This window comes from Galeopterus variegatus, unplaced genomic scaffold, assembly GCF_000696425.1.
Source record: "Galeopterus variegatus unplaced genomic scaffold, G_variegatus-3.0.2 Scaffold1979, whole genome shotgun sequence".
NCBI classification, from domain to species: Eukaryota; Metazoa; Chordata; class Mammalia; order Dermoptera; family Cynocephalidae; genus Galeopterus; species Galeopterus variegatus.
This window is the reverse complement of record NW_007728090.1, coordinates 20,180-45,272: the sequence shown is the minus strand read 5'-3', so window position 1 is coordinate 45,272 and position 25,093 is coordinate 20,180. Positions and strand designations below refer to the sequence as shown.

The following is a 25,093-nucleotide window of genomic DNA, read 5'->3' as shown; positions in this document are numbered from 1 at the left end:
CTGGAATTCTCATATTCCACATATTCTGATACATTTTGCTCCCTGGAAACAATACGACCAACAAGATTTAAATTTAATCTTCCATTGACATTTTTCCAGCATTAACCAACTAGTGCTTTCTTTTCTTAAAATCTTCTTACAGTGAGTTCTCATGGACATGAGACTGCTAAGCAATGTCAAAAATGTAAAAGAAAATATAATTATATCATTTATGCCTGAAAAGTGCATGAATCTTTCTAAGTGTCCATATCATTAGAAATCTGCTCATCAGGATAGAATGAACCTGAAGGACATAATTCTTTGTTCAACAGGTTGACTTATAATCATAATACTGAGCAGATAATAAAGTACAGATCAACTGGTTTTCAGATCCGACAGTTTCAATGTGATTTAGATAGCCTTAAAGTGTTAACATAAAACCCATATTTGACATATTAATATATTTAAATTTTATGCTGAAATGCATTAAGGATTTAATGGAAGAAAATAAAATATTCTAAGTCTCTAAACTAAGTAGAGTTAATGTCACAAACAACATATCATTTTCACTGTTTCCTAAACTAAAAGTTTTAAAGCACAGTGGGGGAAAAATGGTTCAATTTTCACTGGTATAGTAATACTTTAACTCTCCTATGATTGAAAAAATAAACTGGGATTAGTTGTCAGTTTCATGAGTCAGTATAGAAAAATGTTTTACTTTTTGTATTAATAACAATTCAAGTGCCTGTAATTTTTTAAAATTAATTTCACAGGAGTCTATTCATACTTCTTTTGTTAAGAGAATGAATAAGCAAAGAGAGAGACTGAAGATAAATAAAAAGCATTTCAATGCATTTGAAATATAATTGGGCATGTGGGAAGACATTCAGTGTGCATCACAAAAATACATACAAAAATAAGAGCTGAAATATTGGAATCTATATATCAAAAAAGGAACATTCATGAGGGCTATGTGCTATTAACTCTATTTTGGTGAGGAGTACTCGATATTATTTTGATAATTAGAGTTTGGTGAGACATGAACTATGTACTTTTTCATTTCTCTAAACCATGGAGCACAGTGTTGTGATCTGTAATCAATGTTTTCATTGCAGTTCTAAACATAGATACTTAAGATCAAGGGAGCTAACTATATTTTTTCACAAACCGAATATTATGTTTTTAGTTATTTATGAGGTTCGTGCCTTTTTTCTTCTGATCATAAGTTGTTTGGCAGCATCTGGGCCCCCATCTGCTGGTCAGTTTGAGAACTCATGAAATTATAATGTATTTGTTGATTTGAATTTTGCTATTACTTGGGGTTGGCACCCATCCCCATTTGCCAATGCTGTATATCTTACGTGATTTACAATAATATTTTTAATGTGCAACCACAAAATCAAATCTTGAATTTTATCTTTGCAATTCTCTAAATTGTCATAAGTTTCTTTAAAGTACAGGGAAAAGACAACTTGAGACAAACTTATTTATGCCATATCTTTTTCTGAAGATTTGCAAATAATTCTGCAAAAATTTTAAAAGATCTGTGAAGCAGTTTCATTTGAAGGAAAATATCTTTCAAATGACCAAATATCCCTTGCTTTTTATTATTTTTGCTTCTTAGTTTCAGTCCAAATAAGGGAAGAGCTCCTGTAAGCCTGACCATATGACCTCCAAAGTTCCCATCAGTTCTAAACTTCTGCAGTTTTATGACAATAGATTGATTAAGATAACGTTCAAGAAAGAAAGATTTTATTATAAAATTACTTATGTCTGACTCAGTTTCTAACACTTAGGGCTTGAACTTAGGATATTTTAAAATCAAATAAGAACATTTCTGCATTATTCGTAAGCTTATTAACAAGATAAAGAAAGAAACTCTTCTCTAAAGATTTTGATGATGTGTTTTCTTAAAATATCCTTGCCTCTCTTTGTTTTCATTTTCCTTTCTTTTTCCCTTTGGGGTGTTTTGAATGTCTTCCCCCTGCAATATTAAAATTTAAACTTTTTATCACCTCCTCAACACTATCTTAACATACTTTTAAATGAATTTCAAAATTTATCTGCAATGAGACATACTGTTCCATTTTGAACAATTACACCTGACATCCATATTTAAGGAAAATGAATAGGTAGTCTACTCAGAATTACTTGAAATTTTCCTTTCTTTTTCTGTTTCTCTAATCTAGATAAAACTTATATTTCCATAGAAAAGCAACCTACCTACTAACAGAATATTAGTAAAATAGATCGACACTGAGGAAACAGGTAAGAAAATTTTACCATGAAACTTTCATTAGGACAAAGTAAGTGGTCGGTCCTGGAGTAAGAGCTGTATCCGTTCAAAATAATGTTTTTACTACATTCCAGGCTTAAATTCCCCTTAGGCAGAGATATTTAGTTTAACAAAGAAGTCCTATAATACAGAATCTATACAAATTCAATGAGCAAGACAGCAGTTGGTTATTCTTTTGGATTTATTTGAGTTACAAAATGTTCCTACACTATACTATGTAGTATTCTATTATTGCTGAAATAGCCTCTGACAACCTTCCTTAAAGCTTTCAAGCAAGATCTATTCTCTACCACTTGTAGAAACACACACACACACACACACACACGCCCCTCTGAATTCCACTTTCACAGTTATTTGCCATTTGTGTCTCTCACATTCATAGCCCCATATCAAGAAAAGCTGCCAGTTGTCCCCAACCTCTTGCCTCTCATCCGTGCCTCAGCCCACTGCAGTCTGACTTTTGATCTCACTTCTCCAGTGAATATGCTGTTCCTCAGAGTCCCCATGTTGCTAAGAGCTGATGGCAACTTTCACTTTCCACCTCTCTTGACTTCTCACTAACCTTCAGTACAACCGGCCACTTCTTAATTCTTGGGTTCTGTGATCCCATTTTCCTGATTTCCCACCCATGTCTCTGGCTTCTTCTTCCCAACCCAAATTTACAGGTCCCCTCTCCACAAGGACCAATGCTGGGCCCTCTTTGTTCTCTCTCTTCTCTTCTCTTCTCTTCTCTTCTCTTCTCTTCTCTTCTCTTCTCTTCTCTTCTCTTCTCTTCTCTTCTCTTCTCTTCTCTTCTCTTCTCTTCTCTTCTCTTCTCTTCTCTTCTCTTCTCTTCTCTTCTCTTCTCTTCTCTTCTCTTCTCTTCTCTTCTCTTCTCTTCTCTTCTCTTCTCTTCTCTTCTCTTCTCTTCTCTTCTCTTCTCTTCTCTTCTCTTCTCTTCTCTTCTCTTCTCTTCTCTTCTCTTCTCTTCTCTTCTCTTCTCTTCTCTTCTCTTCTCTTCTCTCTCTCTCTCTCTCTCTCTCTCTCTCTCTCTCTCTCTCTCTCCCCTCTCTCTCTCTCCCTCCCTCCCTCCCTCCCTTCCTCTCTCTCCCTCTCTCTCTCTCTCTCATTCCCTGATGTGAATTTACAAACTTCCTATATGCCAATTCCTTTTTATTTTCAGCTGGCTTCATATTTCACTTCTGAGCTCTGGGTACAAATGTTCAATCTTTGAATTAACATCTCAAAGGGGATGTTTCATGACATCTTAAACTAATCACCAGCTAGCTCCCATGACCACCCCTCCCCACCCGCTTCTTTTCTGTTGTCCAACATCTCAGTTGCTCCTGGAGGACACATGGGCTCATCCTTGACACCTAATTATTTCTGGACCACTGGCCAAACAGTTGTCAGGTTCTGCTGATTCCATCTCCAAATGCCTCCTAACTTATCTCTCCATACCCATCGTTATCCTTGTCTAACCATACTTTAGTGAAAATATTTAAAAAGCCCAAAGGAGGTCATTTACCAATTTAAAGGTTTTCAGTGTCTTCCCAGTGGGGTTAAGATCATAATTACTAACCTGAACTGCGCAGCCTCTGTGATCAGGACAGTACACGCCCCTCCAGCCATAGCTTGTGCCCTTTCCCCCTTGCTGCTACACTTCTCTCAAACTGGACGTTTAACAGTTGCTTAAGTAGCACAGTATTTCTGTTTTCCTACAGTAGAATTCCTGAGATGGGCAGTCCAAGGATAGCAAGGCAGCTTCCCTCTCAATAAGGACCCAATAATTTCCATCTTTAAAATGTCTTTATGATCTAAGACGGTTGCTGAGTTCCCGGCGCATATCATAACAAAGGGGAAAAGACAATAAAAGGCTCGTGCCAGCTTGGTGTTCCCTCTGAAAAGGTCTTCCTAGAAATCCTGCCAAGTAACTTTCTCTTTGGCAAACTCTAGCTGCAAAAGAGACTGAAAAATGTGATCTTTCACCCGGTTCCACTATTAAGGAAGAAGGGGAGAATGAATACGGGATAGCAGCTGACAGACAATAATTTAGTTCTTAGGGGGTAAACGAGAAGGTAAAAATCGTGCATATTGGTTTGTGAGCTGAGATTCACATACCACGTTCTGTCTCCACTTATAGATTGTACACTTATAGAGAAAACAGGTCCATTTTTCTGGTGTTTACAATTTTATCCAAACATATAGCCCAATGTCTGCTACTCAGTAGGCAATGAATATTTGTCGAGTGAATGAATAACATAATTTATGAAGAAGTAATGGATAAATGAGTATACATGGCCTTTCACCACTCAGCATCACTCAATGTTTTAATGTCATGTGATAGTCTTTAGTGCTGTTTACTGAGTATTTCTGGAGCTTTATGTCTGGGTACGTGGTAGGATTGCATATACAGCATTCTTTGTGTCTGGGTGAAGCCACATGATTGTGGCCACATGATGAGCCAAAGTAACCTGTCTATATTCTGGGCTCCAGGATATAACTGCCAACGTGAGATCCACTGGAGCTCTCATTCCCATTGCCAGAGCACCCAACAACATAACGCTGCAGGTTTTTCCAACTGCCTGGGTCTCTGAGAAAGGTGACATGAAGCAGCTTCATGCCATGAACTGCAGTGAGATGTGGCATAGGCAAGATCACATTCCCAAGATTCACGGACTTACTTTCCCCATCATACAAATGCAAACCCTTTTAATACAGTCAACTGAAGAGATATTTCACTTGCTATAAAATACAATAAATTTATGTTGTGGATTCACAGTCAATTTGACTTCCAAAACAAAATTTTTAAACATCAGTTAAAAATAATCAGTTTGATGTAATTACCGTAATAAACACAGTGTGAATAAAAATAGAACACTTAGGGTTAAACACATTTTTAGAAAAGTTTGTGCCTTAATATTTTAAAGAATCCAGAAATAGAAAGGTTTTTAAAATTTAAATAGTTGCATTTGAACCAAGGTAAATAATATCTTTATAACAAGTGGTACAATTAAAAGAGGTTTTGTTAATCCCTTTTGTTACACATATAAATTAATCATGTGAATATGCATTGACATGTAATTGTATAATATAAAACAGTATAGAAATAGGCATGTCTTTAAGAGACAAAAAATCTCACCGTGGTACCTTTAAAGTATACTAATCTGGCTAATCAGTTTTATTTCTCACTTTCTACACCTACAATTAAATGTAAATTTTGAAAATTAATTAAAAGCTATGATATCTTTTTACCCTGAAATTTTGTGGACAATAAAAACTAAATGTAACTTGGTTAATACCAAGTACTTTTATCATTCACAAATAGTACAATTAAAGCTTCTATTCTAAAATCTCAAGAAATTATTGCAAGACAATATTTAGCTTCTTCCAACAGAGCAGTTTTAGTTGCTTTTAAGCATTTTTCCCTAACATATGATTTCATGGTTATTATGTTACATGACTTGAATCCCCTGCATAGTAAGATACCCAACTGTATACATAAGACATGTTTGAGATTGGTTACACTTTTCTGGAAGAACTGATAATTTTCCATGAGAGTGAAAAAGATGTCACATTGAAGTCTATTGCTTTAGATGGTTAATGGATAACTTAATTATCCAGGCAAGAAGAAATAAATGGAAATAATTGGGCATCTCTTTGTTTATGACCCAATTTTAAAACCTCTATGTAGATAGTGTCGTCTGAATGCAGACTGGAACTGAATTTGTTAAAGGCTCTGAAATTCAGGGTGTACATACTATTTTTATTCTCCAGTTTATTTCTAAAATCAATCAATAATTTGAGAGATCTACTAACATCATTTCCTTAATATACAAATAGAAAAACCTAAAGAATTTAATGGGCCAATGTAGGCAGTGAAAGGATGATGCTGTGAAGGTTAAGATATTGCTGGGGTCACGAATCTTAAAAATTTGTAGATATTCCCCACCAAATTTTCCAGCTTGTTTTTTTTTTTTTTTTATCTCACAACACCGAATTTTTACATGATGTTGTATATTACAGACCAAATCTTCTCTATAATGATGCCAGAGAATACAAGGATCAAACATTACCAGATCAGCCACTGGCAATTCCAACACCTAGGTGTACAAACCTCATTTACTTTTTTCTTAAGAGTGGGCTTTCTCAATTGCATTGATGCAGTTTGAATAAGGTACCCAAATCATCAACATTCTAGTTTACACAATATTTCTTTTTAAAGGGTCTAAAAAGTCACCATTGACACATGACCAGGAGGCTGTTTGGTTGAGAAACCATATGCTCAATGAGACCATGAAAAATGTTATTGCAGGTGTGGCATATGCTTGACAAGCCATGCAGAACCAGCTGGGCCCTGCTTCCTCCAGGAAGCTCCAGCTGGGTGACGGTATGGCGTCTTTCCAAGGGCAATGGTTTCCTTTAGGACACCAAACAGTCTAAAGAATTTAGACTGGATCCATGTGATCACCATGCAGACACATACTGTGAGTAGAAGTTGATAGTGGGCCCAGCCTGATATTTCCCCACAGTCTTGTTCTTTGGTATCCTTTAAGGCACCCATTCCCAGATCCCAGTTTGCACATTGCTGGTCTCTTTGACTTGACCTTTTTTCTAATGACAAAATATTCAGGTTCCACAATTATTAGGTGTCCACCCTGTGCCTCTTTTGACCTCAGGTAAGTTAAACCTATTTCCTTTCTTACCTTCTTAAAGGAGGCTTAATCGAATTTTTGGACTTTTCCTACTGAAGAAGTTCTTAGGATTTTTGCCAAAAGAGATTTGAAATATCACATGAAATGATGTACTCACCTACCTCACCACCACCTACAAATAACAGAATTACATAAATAAAACATTAAATAAATCGCACTTTGCTACAATTTATGGAAGGTAAATTTAACAAGAGCTGGCTCATTGCAGGAAAATTCAACTTATCTTTTCCAGATCCTTTTATTCTATACAGGGAGAGAAATTTATGTCAGTTAAAAAAAAATCTATTACTGCTTCTCATAACTGAATCCATTATTTTTCTCTATGATCCATCAGGTAAAAACAAGAATAATAGATTGCTTTGACAGAACCTTGAACATAAATGTCCTCAAGAATCAAATGCAGTAAGTTAAACAGATTTCAGGTAGTATTAGAACTGGAAAAGATAACCTTCTTTTTGTACTTCAAAACCAGATCTTACTAAAAAACATTATTATTAGCTACTACAAAGAGACAAATTATAAAGTAGTTGAACTTGCATAAGATGGGAATATTTCCAATCATTCCTATATATGCCCAAGCAGAATTGAACCTGAAGAAATGAATTTGAAGAAAAGGGGCTATTTTCTTTTAATTTTTGCTAACTGATTATTTATAATTTGTTCTTGATTACACTAGACTTGATGACTTTGAGTAAGTAAAGTTGTCCTATACATAGTCAACTGATTAAAAAGATTAGTGTTGACCTTATCTTACATTTTCTCTTCATAAAGGAATCAAATGGTTCTATAATCTTTAGATCCACATGACCCATTTTACTCTAAGGTCTTCAGAAAAGTTTGAGTATATACGCACACACCTATCTGCTATACATAGAGAGATAGAGACAGAGAGAGAGATTGAGAGAGAGAGAAAAGAGGGGCGATGAGATGATGATGGTAGACAGACAGGCAGATACAGAGACAGACAAACACACAGACAGATAAATTCTAACAGTTAATTCATCTCAGGGGCTGTTCTACTTAATGGACACCTATTCAGTATCTTATATTCTCTCATTTTGTTCAGATAAGCCAGCCTCCCAACTTGTCTCCAGGGAAGGTGACCACACTCCCAGCTTCAGTGTTAGAGCCTATTCTAGGCCAATCAGCACATAGCATTCACATTAAGTCTCTTATTGGTCCAGTGCTGGGCATGACTCAAGTTTAACTGAACAGTAAAATGAGAATGTTATTTATTCAGGCTTGGGAGAGGTTTCCCATTTTTTCCTGCTGGATGTGGATAAGAGAACATGGAACCCCAGTTGCCACTGGCAGCCATCTGTGACCATGAGAAAGAGGACAATGCTGACTGCACAGGGGAGGGCTGGAAAGGGTTGGGTCATTGCTGACATCATTGAACTGCTACTGACATTGTGCCTGGAGACCTCCCTATGTCCTGTCTTCCAGCTGAAAGAGTTTACAGATTTTTTTGTTTAATTCACTTTGAATTAGGGTTTTTGTAACTGTTCAGATATGCTCTTCTCCTTTAAAGAAAGATAAGAGAACATACTCAACATATCCTGTTTTCTCCTAGTTGTTTCATTCATATTGCTTTACACCAGAAGGTCTTTGAATATATTTGATTTTGAAACCACTGTGAAGTCTCCTTAGTCATCTAATGAGGCAGGGAATTTGGTAACACTCATTGCTTAAGACAGTAACACTGTTATAATCATTAATTTAAATTTAAGATGAGTAAAAACACTTTTGTTCTACAAGACCAAAAAAAAAGTTTCATAACCAAGTTCAGACATTATTCCTAGCCTTTAGACCTGAAATAGAGCTTGACCTGTTTTGTTGTCAATTTAAAACTCTGGTCTGTACGCCAAAAGATATTTCTTTTCTTTCTTTCTTTCTTTTTTTTTTTTTTTTAATTACTCAGAAGTCCCAGGCCATAGCAGTCCTACTGCTCTCTTCTCATTTTCCTAAGCTATTTTGATAACTATTTCTCTGACTTGAGCTATTAGATGTTTCTCACATATTTTTGTAGATAATAACTCATCAGCTTTGCAACCTGATTCTTCACATTAAGAGATTAAAACTAATGTAGATGATTCTCTGATGACACATACTGAGGTATAGAAAAATTCCATCATTTCCTTCTACAAAATGAGAGAGATTTTAATTCTTTTACTCAGCAGCTGCTTCATTTTTTTATACATAGAAAAAAATATGTGCAATTACTCCAAGTACAATCAAGTCATTTAACATGGCTTTACCATCATTGTAGTTACAGGATATTTTAAAAGAGAAAAAGAAAAATCTCAAAGCACAGGTCCTGCTGTGCAGCAAAGCAATCAGATTCCTTCATAATAAGAGCCTGATGGAATTCAGCGATTCAAGGAATAATGAATAACCACCCTAATCAGTAAACAGGAAAATGTTATCACAGTCACTGAGTAAAAATTGACTATCATCTGTTGATTCTCTTGATCGGCATTTCAAACAATAAGTAAAAATTTAAGTATCTCTTAAAAAGAAAAGTAACTTTGTTCTGTGTGTTTGATTTACCAGGCAGTGGGAAAATGATATATCATCTTAGACTGTCCTGCAGTATTGCCCAGTCAATAAAATGCACATATAATCTATTTTATAAGACATGGTCAAATTTACCCTATCACTTGAATAGGTCAAAATAAATTGATTTTGCAGTTGGTTGATAAGGTTGTATTTCTGGACTGATGATTCAGTATTTTGGCTACTTCATTATTTGGTGTGCTCATTTAGTGTTCATCTTATGAATTATTTGTATCTGAATATAAAGAGTCTGCTTCAAAATAGTCCTCAAGTTTCCAGTGCAGTGTCTCAAATGTTGGTCGTTCCTTAGGCTCTGCATTCCAGCACTCCAACATGATGCTGTAGAATTTCTGTGGACAGTTAGATGGTTGTGGGAGTCTATAGTTTTGACCCAACAACTGGATTACCTCAGCACCTGTCTTACCTAAAATATATAAAATAGAACCAACAAAAAAACAAGTTAAAGATCAGAGTCTTAAATTCATAGACACTTATACTCCACGTTACAAAGCAAATCAACTCCTTGGTGAAGATATGAGGTCTACCATCCCCTTCCCATGTTGCGAAGATTAAACTAAATCTCATGGCAAGTAATGTCTATAAGACTGCAATTCAAGAGTAAAGGAGAAGGAAGCAATAAACCAGCTCATTAATGCAAATTATCATCATCAAATTTTATCTATCAAGCTCTCCCAAGCACACGGTGTGGTCAGCCTCATAACTCTGCCCTCTAAGTCTGGGCAAAGCAGTTAATGTCACACCTAAGTAAGTGACCTGCAGCAGAAAGGCCCACTTCAGAATTAATTACTCACCACTATAAGGCATTTCACCATAAGTAATGATTTCGTAAAGAAGGATTCCAAATGACCATACATCAGACTTAATGCTGAATTTATTAGTACGAATGGCTTCAGGTGCAGTCCACTTCACCGGCAGCCTTATTTCGTGTGTAGATTCATAGATATCTTCATTATCTACCTGTTAATGCGTGAAGGAATTAAGCCAAGTTAAAGTAATTTTTTTGCCACACTCTTTCATCTATAACCACTTCACATTAAAATTTACAGGGAAAAGATTCAAAATGAGCTGAGTTCAATTGACAAATTACAGTAGCAAACTCTTAATCTGACATACAAGACTGAAAAAACCTGTAGGAAGCCACTAATAAAATGTTATTTGAGAGCCTACCATATGCTAAGAATAGCACTTGAAGTTGCATTTTTCTAGATATGGGAGAATTAATACATGGTGATTCTGGTTTCACATCTGGTCTTTAGCAAATTTAATAAAAAAAAATTGAAGCAAAGCCTGTCTGTTTTTTGATTTACTGCTGGTATTGAAGAGCCACTGACTTTGATAATTACCATGTAACCACTTGCTAATACTGAAAAGTAGGATCCAAATGATGTAAATTAATATATCAACTCACTGGGGTTCCAATTAATTTACAAAAAGAAAAGATGAGGAATCCATGGGGATTAAAAGGGAGTCATTTATTAGTTGTGTTTCATGACCCACATCCATATTTTTAGTGTACAATATAGAAATCTGAAATTAAAATCAGAGAAAAACATCTAATATTATATCTCCTATGTCAGTGTGTTTTGGACTGATGTCACAAAATGGGGGAAAAAACTAAAAGCCAATGGTTGCTGAAGAATTCTGGCAGCGTGCAAGTTAGTCTGGCATAAGGTGAGCAAAGGTGGACAGGATAACTGAATACAAAGTGTACTGCTTTTTGTAAAGGAGATAAAGACAGACAAACAGAGGTTACTGGTGCTAAATGAAAAATAGATCATTAACTACAAACTTAATTATATACTTTGCAATCTCGTTGGTCATTGTTTTCTCTATTTTTTTCCCCTTGGTGTGGAAATAGGAATGGACAGGTAATTTGTCTGTAAGGTCTTAGGCTATTAAGACCTGTGGTCTTAGGACCACAGAACTTGGAGAAACATTGTTTTAAAGAAAACAGTAAATCTATCAGTCGACTAGTCTGTTAGGCTTTTGACCTACTACATATACTTATTAATACAAAACTAAATTCACCTTAAAAACTCTTGCAAGTCCAAAATCTGCTACTTTGTAGATATTATGTTCACCAACAAGGACATTTCTGGCAGCCAGATCTCTGTGGATGTAGTTCTGGGACTCCAGATAGGCCATTCCAGAGGCAACCTGTGCCGCCATGTCTACCTGTTGAGTCAGATGGATTTTTGACCCAGCATCATCTAAGCAATAAGAGAAAATATGAGATTTACTTTGGAGGACATTTGAACTATTGACATAAATTCTGAAAATTTTCATGAATAAGCTATCAGTCGGATTAAATGCAATAGTACTGATCTGTTGGGCAAAAATATATATAATCAATACAATTTCATTTGCTGTGAAAAGTTAATAAGACAACAATTTTCAAAGTCCAGACATATTCCTAAACTGTGGTCCTCTGTTCTGTGATTGATCTTTACACAGAGAAAGGAGCAAAAGTATCACAAGACCCGAACTATGCTTCAGTTATATGAAAAAGTCTGGTTATTGCCATTTTTCAATACCATATATCACTGACTCATCTCTCCATGAAAATTGTTACATAGCTGCTTCTGGATTTCTTTCAAATATTGCATAATTTGTTTTAGCCACTGAACCTATAAAACAATCCTAATTGCATGGCTGAGCCAATAAAGTTCTCATTCTTTCGTCATATTGTTTTTAAAACTAGCTTACTAATAAAAATGAAGGGTCTATCAGTAGTTACAAAATGTGCGTATTACATTTGTACCATCATGATTGATATATATTTCTATTTCCCTTTCTTAGTCTGTTATTCTTAGAACAGGTTGCTCATCTCTCCAGGTGTGGACAAACCTTTAACAGGCAGTTTCTTCTACTGCACATTCTGTATAACTAAGTATAGGAAATTTATGTAGTAGGATCAGTTCAATTATTTTCAGTGATGACTATTTTGTGGTGACTTTTTGAAATGGAATAAGTCATCGTTGGGTAGTGTTTAACTGCCATACTGTTGGTAGATGTCGTCAGGTTTCTGGAGGATTAAAATCATCTCACATAAATTCAAACTATTATTATCCCTATCTGCATAAGCTGAATACATTACATAAAGTCTATTGGACTCATGGTAAGAGTCTTAGAAATGGCTCTGACTTGAGAGACAGCTATAGTATAGGGGTTAGGAAAACTGGTTTGAAGCTAGAGTGCCAGACTTTAGATCAAGGCCACACCCCATATTTCTTTGTGACCTTGGGCAAGCAGCTTAACACTCCTGTGCCTCAGTTTCCTCATCTGTATAGTGATAATAGTAACCACCTTATGTATGAGTTGTTGAAATGAGAATTAAAAGGAGCTGGTACATGGAAAGCACCCTAAAGAGTGTTTGGCACCTAGGAAGAACTCAACAGATCCTACCTGTTATTATTATCATTGCTTCTACCTAATCAAAGTGAAACAGTTTGAGACTTGTTAAGCCAGAGATTCCATATGGATTACCCATGTGGAAATACCTGAAAGAAGACAAGCACATGAGTCTGGAGCTCAGGAGAGACTACACAGCTGGAGAGACAGATTTCACAGTCATAGTTTGTGAGTGGGAGTGAAAACATTAGAAGTGGGTGAGATTGCTAGGAAGTTACAGAAACATGAGAAACACAAACATGTAGGTAGAGAAAGATAAACCTGCAAGAAAACTGAGAAAAATCAGCCAGGAGAATAAGAGAAGAAAACTGGTAGAGAACATTGTAAAAAGTAAAAAGTTTTGAGAAAGAGAAAGTCGCCATCATAGTCAAATTCTACAAATAAGTCTAGGAAGATAAGGACCAAAAGATATTTGTTAAATATAATAATTAGAGAGTCATTTGCTGATGGATGAGCACTTTCACTGGACATAGAAAGTAAGGAGTTGAGGACGTGGAGACAGCAAGAGGAGATGGCAAATTCCAAAACCCTAGTCAAGAATGATCTAATCAAGGTAAATGTAAAGTCAAGGGAAGCAATTATTGTAAAATTCAGAACTGTCAGGGGTTGTTATTGATAAAGTATTCAGAGGCTTTCCAGGGTAACGGCCACATTCTAATTCTTGATTTGGGCAGTGGTTGCACAGAAGCAGTATATTAAATAAAATGTGAGGCAAAACTAACTGCTCACCTATCCTTTTGTCCTTTCTGTTCTTCCTGGCACACACAGAAGACTACATTTCCCATCTTGTTTTGCAGTTAACTAGTTCTGGGTAATGCCATTTGTGTAGAAACAATGCACATTATTTACAGGCCTGGCCCTTAAAATCTCCCACATCTTTGCTGCTAAAGGATGAACTGCAAAATGGTAGAGCCACATGATGGAAAGAGTTTAAAGCCCTCTGTCACTCCTTAGAGAAAGCCATCTGGAAGAGCAGTCTGATCCATATCAAAAATATCTATTCTTTTGTTTTAAGTCACAGAGAATTTTGAATTGTATGTTATAGCAGCCAACATTAATTATTCAGTCTAAAACAAGATGTAAGCATGAAAATAAAATATAATTTAGTCTGCAGCATAATGGCAAAGCACCGCTGTTGTGATGGCCAAAATAGCTATGCCTTTTGCTATGAAACTCACTCAATAAGAAAAGAAACATGAAAATTAAGCCAAGCTGGTGATTAACCACAAGCTATTTGGTAGACGGACCCTAAAATGTTTCCCAGTGATCACTTCCTCCTGGTGTTCATGCCCTGTAAATCCCCCTTCCATTGAGTGTGGTCTGGACTTAGCAACACGTTTAACAAATAGAATATGGCAAAAGTGATGGGGCACCCCTTCCAAGATTAACTTTGTCTTACTGACACTCTCCACCCCATTGTTCTCTCACTTGCTCATTTTAATGAAGCAAGCTGCCGTGTTGAAAACTGCTCTATGGACAGGTCCATGTAGCAAGGAACACAGGCATCCTGCTGCCAGCAACCAGCAAGGAACCGACTTCCTCAATCCAACAGCACAGGAGGAACCAACTTCTGCCAGCAGTCATGTAAATGAATTCAGATGTGTTTCCACCTCCACCAGAGCGTTCAGATGATTGGGGCACCTGCTGACACCTTGATGGCAGCCTTATGAGAGACCTGAACTAGAAGACCCAGTTAAGCTGCACCTGGATTCCCAGCCACAGAAAAACTGTGAGATAATAAATGTTTTCTGTTTTTAAGCCACTAAGTTTTGGTGTATTACACTGAGCAGCAACAGACAATGAATACCTGTACAGGTTGATGTTAGGAAAATAACACCAGTGCTATGCATATGGTCAAAAGCATGAACTCTGGAGCCAGACTTCCATGTTGGATAAGTTACTTAGCCTACCTCAATTTCTTAAAAAAACTGTAATATGGGGATAATAATAATACTAACCTCACAAGGTAGTTAGAGAAATGAACTAAGTTAATATTTGTAAAGAACTTAGAAAAAATGCCTGTCACACAATAAGTGCTATTCAGTGTTTTCTTAAAGAAAAAATTTAAGTATATATGTTCTTTTCCTATCACTATCCCATATGGTTGATTTCCAGTAAAGAACCTAATTTAATACTCAGAACAACTATATGAAGTAAATATGGTTATTATTCTCCCCATTTCATAGGAGTTCCTGCTACTCAGAGGAATAGGTAATAAGCTTTAGAAATTCAAATCCAAGTGCTCATTCTCTCAAGAACTATTCTATACTGTCTCCCTAAAACTTGCCTTACACATGACTCCTGAGCACCCAAAAGTCAAGGAATAATGGAGAGACTTCCTTCTATACGAACAGCAAAGAGTTGTGTAGTTCTATTCAGTTAAAGGGCATCTCAATGAAAATATTCCTGTCTACTTCAGTCCACATAAGTGAACTGCCCGTGAAAATGATGAACAACATGAGAGGACTTATAAAAATAGAAAATGTTTGCTGTTCTTTAAAAAGTACTTAAATGCCTGACATATATTAGATGCTGTATAAGTATTTATTGGGAAAAAAAGTCCAACTAAGCTAAAAAAAAATAATGCAGATATTTATCCTCTTTAATATAATTAAGAAATACCTGTCATCAACTACCCTCAGTGCTAACATTTTTTGACAGGCCTCTACCATTTTGGAGAAATCTATTACAAGAAAATATTCAGCTAAGCTTAGGGACTACAAAGATGGTTATATAGAAAAATATGTATGCTATTTCAGCTATCAAATACAACATCTAATCCTATTATAGTGGATATAAAAGGGTTTCCACTGGCAGGCACAATACTGGAGGAAATTGTGTAATACATATTTTCTGTCCTGAAGAGTGCAGTGGCCTAGGAACTGCCTAAGTAAATCTCAGAGCACACTTCTAATACAAGCACCATTCATTCATCAAAACTGATGTAAAGATCCACAAATCTGTGACAATTTACGTCTGCAGCAAGAAAATATTTTCAATTATGTTCCATTACTCAACAGTCTTTCAGCTTAATAATATTTAACATATTGGGCTGCTTAAGAGTGGTAGATTCATTTTAACATCACTCTATTAAATTTATACCCTCTTGATTGGGAAGGGATTGTCTGTGGTGAGCATATCTTCATTACTCTTCCTGGCTGCTAAGTATCCTCACAACTGAAGGCTTCGGTAAACTTGACCCTGATGGCTAACCCAGAAGATGATAGGATTTGCACTCAACCCTGAGTAAACCACATCAACAAGCTGTAGAAATTCTCAATGCCAAAGGAGTTTGCCTTGCAGTACGTGGATCTTTTCAAGCTAACATCAAGAGTCTCAAAACAAACTTGACCCCAAGTGCCAATCTTATTAGGTTCAGGATGGTCCCAACTTAATCTATTCATACAGTCAGTCAACACACAATTAGCACAAACCTTCTATTGTTCTAGTACTAAAATGAAGAAAAATCTCTGCCCTCATGGAGTTTGTATTTAGAAAATACTAAAATTAAGTTAAATAAACAAGTCATGCAAATATGAAATAATTAATAGCTAAGGAGAGAAAACAAAAAGCAGGGAGAGAAATACAAAGAGTCAGTGGAAAGAGATTAAATTTTAGAATTTAGAGGATGACTGGTGAAGGACCCACCAAGATGGAAATGTCTGAGTAAAGACTTTCAGGAGATGAGAAGTGAGCATGTGGCTAAATAATAGAATTCAGGCAGAGGAAACAGCCAGGACAAAAGCATGCCTGAAGGGCAGCAGGAATAGCAAAAAAAGTGTAGCCAACACAGAGTGAATAAGGGGAAAGTTGAAAGAGATGAAGTCAGACAAGTAATGGACATCCAGATCATGCAGGACTTTGTCATTATACAGATAAGAACCAACTGGAGTCAGTGAAGGTTTTGAGTTGAGGAAGGACGTGCTATGATTTACATTTTAACTGCATCTCTCCAGCTATTGTATTAAATAGAAGAGACTAAAGGGGGCAAAAACCAAAAGAGGGAGACCAAAATTAGGAAGCTAATGCAGAATCCAGGAGAAAGCAGATTCAGGAGAGGATTGGTTCAGGGTTGGAGCATTGAGAAGTAAAATCCTGGACATATTTTAATGGCAAGCCAATCGGATTTGCTGTTTGGTTAGATGTGGGATATGAGAAGTAGAGATGACTCCAAGGTATTAGGGCTGAGTGTTGACACTGTCAAAGAAAGAGGGACCACAAGAATAGCACATTAGTGGGGAGAATACAAAGAAATCAGTTTGGCACATGTCATTTTGAGACATCTAATGAACACATGTAGTAGAAACTAGGGCTTTTCAAAACACTGTAGAGGATCGTACTTCCTAACCTTCTTTGGCTTGATTTGGCTAAACGAAAAGGGAACAGAAGTTACCTCTGCCAGAAGCTTTAAGAGCCAGGGTGAGATTAGTCTCATCCCCTTCCCCTGCCAGCATGATCAAAACAGCTGAGCCATCAGCCAATCTATTTTGCACATATAGCATGAACAAGAAATAAAAGCTTGTGTTACACCTCTGGGATTTGGGGACTGCTGGTTACTGCAGCATACCTACATTATCCAAACTGATACAACATTCTAGTGGAGAAGTTAAGAAAGCAGTTGGCTATAAGATTCTGAAGTAAGGGAGAAATAAAATTTAGGGAATTGTCAATATATAAACAATGGGATTGGATGAGATTAACAAGGGAACTGGTGATTTTGTAAAAGAGTCCTGGAGAACACCAAGATATCGAGGTCTAGGAGATGTAGGAAATCACATAGATTGAGAAGAACCAGCAAGAAAGGAAGGAGGAAATGCCACTAACTGAAGTGTCCTGGAAGCCAAATGAAGAAAGTTTTCCAGGAGGAGAATGTCCTTTGAATTAAATGCTGCTTATAGGTCTGAGGACTGAGAACTGTCTATTAGATTTAATAACATGTATATTATATGACCTTTATAAAGCATTTTTGTTAGGTATGACCTAGGATCACATCTGTACTTTGTCCTGGGAATAAGGCAAAAGGGGTCAATGGCTAAGGTTAATCTTTCTATAGTGGGTAACATATTCTGATGCTGTTAAACTTGATATCTTTATGCAAGGGAGTTAGGTATGTTTTTGTCTTTAACAGCATTTAACAGGACTTATTATGTTTTTTGTTCTTCTTATCTTTTTTACAATTTAATATTACAAGCTTCATAAGTCACCCAGAAATCAGAGAATACTCTTATCTTTCTGAAATCTTTGTTCCATTATCCTCACCTCCTTTTACCTCTACACATTCTATCAATCCCATCCTGACATTTCAAGAAATTACAGAGAAAGTCTCTTTTTCAAACATGAATTATTCTCTCAGTTCTTGGTCATAACTTCTTTGAACATCTCATTTTAATGCTTACTATATTGTTGTTTATTAAATTATTCATTTGTAATAAAGACCAAAATTTCACAATGACCTTAAGCCTTCTCTGACTACACAAAATATATGTAGAAAAAATAGTACATTTCTGCTTTTTAGTCTGAAAATTCTAATGCTGCCTAGCAGTGGAAGTATTTTAAGCACCAAGTTCAATGTTGTCAAATATTGGCAAAGAAAAAAAATAGGATTCCCCTCTCACTTTTTTCCAAAAGTATTCCATGCCCCTAAATTCTGTACCATAGAAAATATTGGTTCATGACTGATAATGTTCAATTTAGCGTAAGAAATAAAGCATCATGCAAAACATCCATTCTTCAATTTCCCACATTACATTTAAGTACTGATATGTTCTATTGTGAACAATTTACTCTTCCACCACATATTTTTTCTCCCTTTGAGTACACAGTATATATCCTATTAAATAGTAGTTGAGACATTCAATGTTAAGACATTTATTCTCACTGATCTACACATAGTAAATATCCTTTGGGTTATAGAAGTCTTGCTAAATTGACATTTATAGGGCTAGCTAAACTAAATTCCTCTTTTTTTCCCCTTTTTATTAAGTCTTTAGCTTACTTTGGAGATATTCTTGCAGACTTCCATGTCTCATCAACTCCGTAATAATATAAATTGGATCTTCTAAAGTACAAACAGCGTAAAGCTGGATAAGCTTTGGATGTCTGAGGCTCTTCATTATCTGTGCCTCCCTCAGGAAGTCATTTGGATCCATTGAACCTGAAACAAGAAGAGGGGAAATCACTTTATGTTATTGAGGCATGCTATCCCCACAGCAGCCTGGTGGGAATCACCAAGATTGCCTCCTGCCTCTCAGTAAAGTAAGAGCATCAGTGTCACAAATCTCAGAGTTATCAAAGAACACAATCAGTTCAACCAGGGAAACCTAATAACTGGGTGTGTTGGTGCATCAGGGGTGCACAGTTTACGTGCTACGACCTGTAAGTAAAGAGAGGTTGTTCAGGCCTTATGAAAAATGAAGGAAAAAGGAGAGACTGACAGTTTAATTGATAAAATGAGGCAGGCATCTTAAGAACACAAAGAAAACATTTTATTAACATGAACACTGGAGGACACTAAGTGTTTAATTACTGCAGCCAGAGCTTTTTCTTTCGGGATCCAGGGAAGACTGACAGCTGCCCTATCCTTGGTATTCACTGTGGGAATACCTGAGTAACAATCCTGAGACAATGACATTCTCCCATATTTATGTCCTTAATTCTGTAGGAACACAGGGTATAGGCTAAACAGGAAACATTCAAGGGCCATCCCCAAAAGTTATTGGGGGGTTTTCACCAGTTTTATATGTTTAACTTGAAACTGATTCAACATTTTCTCCTGTATTATCTGCTTCCTCTGTCAGAGCCTTAATAGCTTGAGCAAATGATAAGGGAGACAGTTTGGGGGCCTATTTTGAAGACTCATCTACAATTAAATTCTGTTTAAATGGCTCATTCTGACTCACCATGCAAGGTGCCAAGTAGTTACCATCAAATAAAACCTGAGAGGAGGAAGGATACCTGGAGTTTACATTTCATCAGTAATTTTTTTTTTCTTTTAAGATATGATGTTTCATATCTTAAATATCATTTCCACTGATGCCCAAATAGACCCCTTCATTCATCAAACTCTCCCTGTTGCAGACTTCACAATGTATATTTGAACCAAGGATTGAATAAGCTTTGACATTCTACAGTAACACTGAGACTTGTCTATAAGTGTGAAGTTAAGAACAGTTATGTGTGACCTACAGATCATGTCACACAAAGCATTTAGTCTGTCTACCCTTTGAGAGTCTAGAAGTTTAGAACCCACACCCAGATTCTGGACAATTCCCAGCTCTGCCACTAGCTTCCAGTGTGATCTTGAGCAAATTACCAAACCTCTCTGAACATCAGTTTCTTGATCTGTAAAACGTGGCTAATAATCCTACTGACATCAAAAGATCATTATTAGGATAATAGCAATGTCCGGCACATATGCATTCAGTGACTCTTGACCATTATTTGTAACCAAACAGACCAACTGTAAGTTTTTTTTCATAGGTTGAGGAGGGGAAGGGACAAGCATGTAAAGAGGCAGAATAGGGAAATATGGCCTAATCTCTTTTCCCTCATATTTTTCTGAGCTCCTTCAATTCCATCTCTACCATTGACTTACTCCATATAATTAAACAGGATTAAAACTTGGAATCAGAGTAGCAAAATGGAGCTGAGAATAAAAGACCATAATAAAGGACTTTGTTCTTGGTTGTTATAACTAAACCATAATAAAGGACTTTGTTCTTGGTTGTTATAACTAGTTTGGCTGATGGTTAAATATGGATATAGTGTAAGCTCCCCCAATCCTGCCCAAGAAGAATCCAATTCTTGAAGTTTCCAGTGATAGCACCAGTTATGATCATCATTCAGACAATTTATATATACATATTATGACGTTAATACTCTGAGTGGCCATCAGATTCATGGAATGCATGACACTCAAATCTTTCCCCACTCAGACTCCACAAGAGCTGAAATCATGTACTGCAGGTGAAGGCTATTCAGAGCACTCCTTCATGGCTATGCTGGTTACAGCCGACCAGTTGCAAAGCAAAGAGACCCAATCTCAACTCAGCTAGTAATGCAATATTAAATATTAATTTTTGCCTGTCAGAGCTACTGTGAGAGTTGATTTCAGGCTCATCTTTATTGCGTGGTAGTCTGCAAAGCAATAAAGAGCCGCTAAGATTGATTAATGGCCCCAGCAAAGTGAAGACATTTAACCAATCACCAAAGCTGTTTGCTGCTATTACACTCTAAATCAATAATAATTATTCCTGTTGGAGAGAAAACTACCACGGCTTTTTTTTTAATATAAGAAGTTTTATTCTTTGTTCTCTTTTGACCTCCAGAAGGCCGTCCTTAAAGAGCAATGTTAGAAAGGCTAGCTAGCTGCCTCTTTTGGAAAAGAATGATTAGATTGGACAATAAGGTTTAGTTGCAATTATCAACAAAATTAGAATTTAAAAGCATATACACACAGTGATTGTGAAAATCTCAAGTGCTGGAATAGAATGCCCTCACCTAAGCACTTAAAAGTGCCTCTGTGTTGTTTCATCTGGCACTTGTAAATGCTTGAACTGAACTCCTGCCCTAGCGAATTTGCACCTTAGTGGATGCATCTGTCAGGAGCGCCATGGAAACTAACATCTATTAAGAACTCAACTGCATGCACTTTATGTACATTGACTCAATTTGTCCTTGTAAAACCTTATAAAGTCAGAACAATTATAATTCCCACTCCCAGCTGAAGAGATTCAGAAAGGTTAATAGATGGTCCAAAGTTACAGAGGGCAGAGTCAAGTTTGAATTCAGGTTTATCTTACCCCAAACTTTATGCTCTTAACGGGTATTCCAGAGGGTTCCAACATTTTCAGTTCATGGCACCCTTAGTGTCCCAGTAACTTTTTTCGCAAAAATGCCCCTAAGCCAAAATGAATACCTAACAGTTCTTTCAATTACTTAGTTAGATGCAAAGAACTTTAGAAGTACTTGTCCTAACAGTAGCCATTTGAAAAAGTAATACAGGTAAATTGAAAGGAAAAAAATATTGTTTTTATTTCATTCTTAATCACAGTTACTTATTAAAGTAATATGAGGGGTCTTCAAAAAGTTCATAGAAAAATTAGTATCATCTTTCAATTCTACTTTTCTAAAAACATTTTGAAGTATATGCACCTCCTGGGCACTACATAACTTCTCAAGTTTTTTTTTTTTTTTCCTTTTTGTCTTTTTTTCGTGTCCGGCAACGGATCACAACCCTCAGTGTCGCGCCTGTACCAGACCGGGACCGGCAACGGGATCGCAACCCTCGGTGTTGCGCCCACACCTCGCTCAGCCAGTGAGCGGGAACCGGTCTGTATGTGGGATCCGAACCCTCGGCGGGAGCGCTGCTGCGCTCCCAAGCGGCGCACTGTAGCAGTGCGCCACCGGGCCGGCCCAACTTCTCAAGTTTTAAAATCAGATTGAACACTGCTACCCTCATGTCCTGGTCCACACAGATTTTTTTGTGAATCTTTCATTTGATCACAGCGACCATCGGAAACCTAACTTCACAAAGATACGATGTCAGCAAAAGGAATGTGATATGATATAAAGCTGAAACTGCGAAATACTTCAAGGTAGTAGTTTGTGTAGGATTCAAGATGTTTACCTCAAAAAATTTAAATATCCACAGAGCTTCTATGAACTCACTGTAGTGCCCCATGTGCCCTGGCACTCAGTTTGGGAACCATGGTGTTACACTACACTACTAGTCAGCAAAAACCAAGTGCTCAAGTTCTGCCACCTGGAAGCTTTCCAAACCTCTAAGAATTGTGACCTAAATAAATAATGGAGGTCCTCAGAGAACTATAGTCTGGACTACGGTTACTCTTCTTACCTGTCTTATTAGAGGGGGATATGAGGCTCCCACAGAAATGTTGCACTTCTGTAGTCACTTCCATGGGGTGTGATGCAATAGTGATAGATGTGGGTTCGAATCCCAGCTTTGCCATTTACTGACTTTGTAATAATAATATTTTATTGGCCACTTATTATGAACCAGATACCATGCAAAGCATTTCCGCTAATGACCCAATTTGATCTTCATAGTGATCCTGCTAGGTTGGCCTTATTATTATTTCTATTTTACAAATGATAAGACTGAGGCATAGAGTAATTCAAAAATTTGCTCAAGATCATATGATTAGTAAGTCTTAGGAAAGTTACTTAATCTCTCTAAAATAACTTACCCCACCTTTAAAATGGAGGGAATAAAGCCTGACTTAATAATTATTGATTTTGGTATACTTTTACTTGCCACCACAGGGAAAAAGAAGATGGAAGAAAAAAATAGTTCCTATGCTTTCAAATATGTGGTCTTTTAGATGGACCATTTTACCTTTTAACCATACACATTAGTATTTAGTAAAATTGTTGTTCCCTGAGTAGCACCAAGGTTCCATCAGATTTTTTAAGAGTATTTTCAGTTATATCAGTATTTCTTAACTAAAGGCTAGTGGGAAAAAGGGGAGACGGACATTGGAAGAAAGAATCCTAACTCTAGAGAAGAAAAACATTGTTGGAGTCTTGAATTGGGGATATTTTAAGACCTAGCTGATCCAGGGCACACACTCTTGCCTTTATATTTAAAGCCTTGTCTATAGGTTATGGTCACCTGGGCTAGAGAGAATTATTCCAACACTTGCTTGCTTCCCGCATTGGCCATCCAGTAACCACTTGGACATTTACAATTAAGCTCACAAACGTCAACACATGCCATTTAATCTTTGATGTTCTCACACCTGGTTTTAATGTTTTGACCGCCACTGGAGTTGTATTGTTCCACAGGCCTTCCCATACTTCGCCAAACTGACCAGATCCCAATCGCTTCAGAAGCTGTACGGAGTTGCGGTCTATCTCCCACTGGTCCACGGTTTTATATGACAAATCAAAAGGAGCTGGGACCTGTACCTGTTTCACAGAATAATAAGAATACTTGTAAGAAAAAAGAAATGGTAGATGTAACTATTTTTTTTATTAAAAATAATAGTCTAGGTACTTTTTAAAGGAAACATTATTTAAAACAAAATATTATAAATTGTATTCTAATTATTTTAAGACACAAAAAATGTGGAGAATCTGCATTAACTCTTAAACTTGATTTTCCCCAAATCCTGCTAAGTCAGGCACCTCATTGTTCATCTGTCCCATCCTGCACCCAACAGTATCCTCACACAGGTCTAGAATGACTTCTCCCCACCTTTTTTGCCTAGTTAAAATCCTCCCAATTTCAAGGCCCAGTCGAAGTTCCACCTTGCCCACAAATCCTCCCCAAACGCTTTGGCTATAGTATTTATTACAGGTATCATGTATTTTTGAATAATTAAATTTTTAATCATTTTACAAACTCATTTTTCTCCATTTTTTTATTTGTTCATTCATTTAGTAAATAAATATTTTTAAGCATTAATTAGGTGCCATTCTGTAAACAAAACAGGCAAGGCCCCTGCCCTCCTAGAGCTCATAGTCAGGTTTACCATCTGCCATACTGTCTCTGTTGCAACTACTAAACTCTTCTCTTGTGGCACAAAATCAGCCAGAGACAATTAGTAAATGAATGAGCATGTCTGTTGTAATAAAGCATAATTACAAAAACAAGCATGAGACCGTATTGTTTCATGGACCACAGTTTGCCTGTCCCTGACTTAGGTAATCAAATGACAATTTTTTTTCTGAGCTGACATCACATGGCAAATACTCAAATACCTGATTAAAAAAAAAAAAAAAAAAAGTTAACTTCAAAAATGAATGAACACAGTGTGAAAACATTTCACCTTTAAGCATGGTTTTCCCAGCTTGACACATAGGCCATCACTCGTCCTGGTGTAGTGGCTCACAAACTCACTCAGTGTTGAAAAGGCTCTTCTCCGGCTAAGGAAAAAGCCCCCCTCATCCAGTTGTCTGATTCTGTAGTGTTTCACAACTCCTTCATCTAAAACTGGAGCCCAAAATAAGTTCTGTTAATAAATTTCTTGCCAAAGCCAAGCAGATTTATTTAGTTTGTGGTGATATTTTCAATGCACAGAACAAAATTTTCATAAAATTCTGTGTATTTCAAAAAATAAAAATAAAAAATTAATTAATTAATTAATTAATTAAATTCTGTGTATTTCTCAAC

General features: G+C 36.6%; 1 protein-coding gene across 1 annotated transcript; it reads right to left on the bottom strand.

Annotated features, from left to right (window-relative positions):
* Positions 1 to 9,148: 9,148 nt before the first annotated feature.
* Positions 9,149 to 24,932, bottom strand: LOC103596308 (tyrosine-protein kinase FRK; the record flags this gene model as incomplete). Its single annotated transcript, XM_008579911.1, has 6 exons — positions 9,149 to 9,949; positions 10,338 to 10,503; positions 11,575 to 11,756; positions 18,953 to 19,111; positions 23,718 to 23,886; positions 24,750 to 24,932. Coding segments are annotated over 6 exons (1,065 nt in total), but the record flags the coding sequence as incomplete, so codon positions are not given.
* Positions 24,933 to 25,093: the final 161 nt, after the last annotated feature.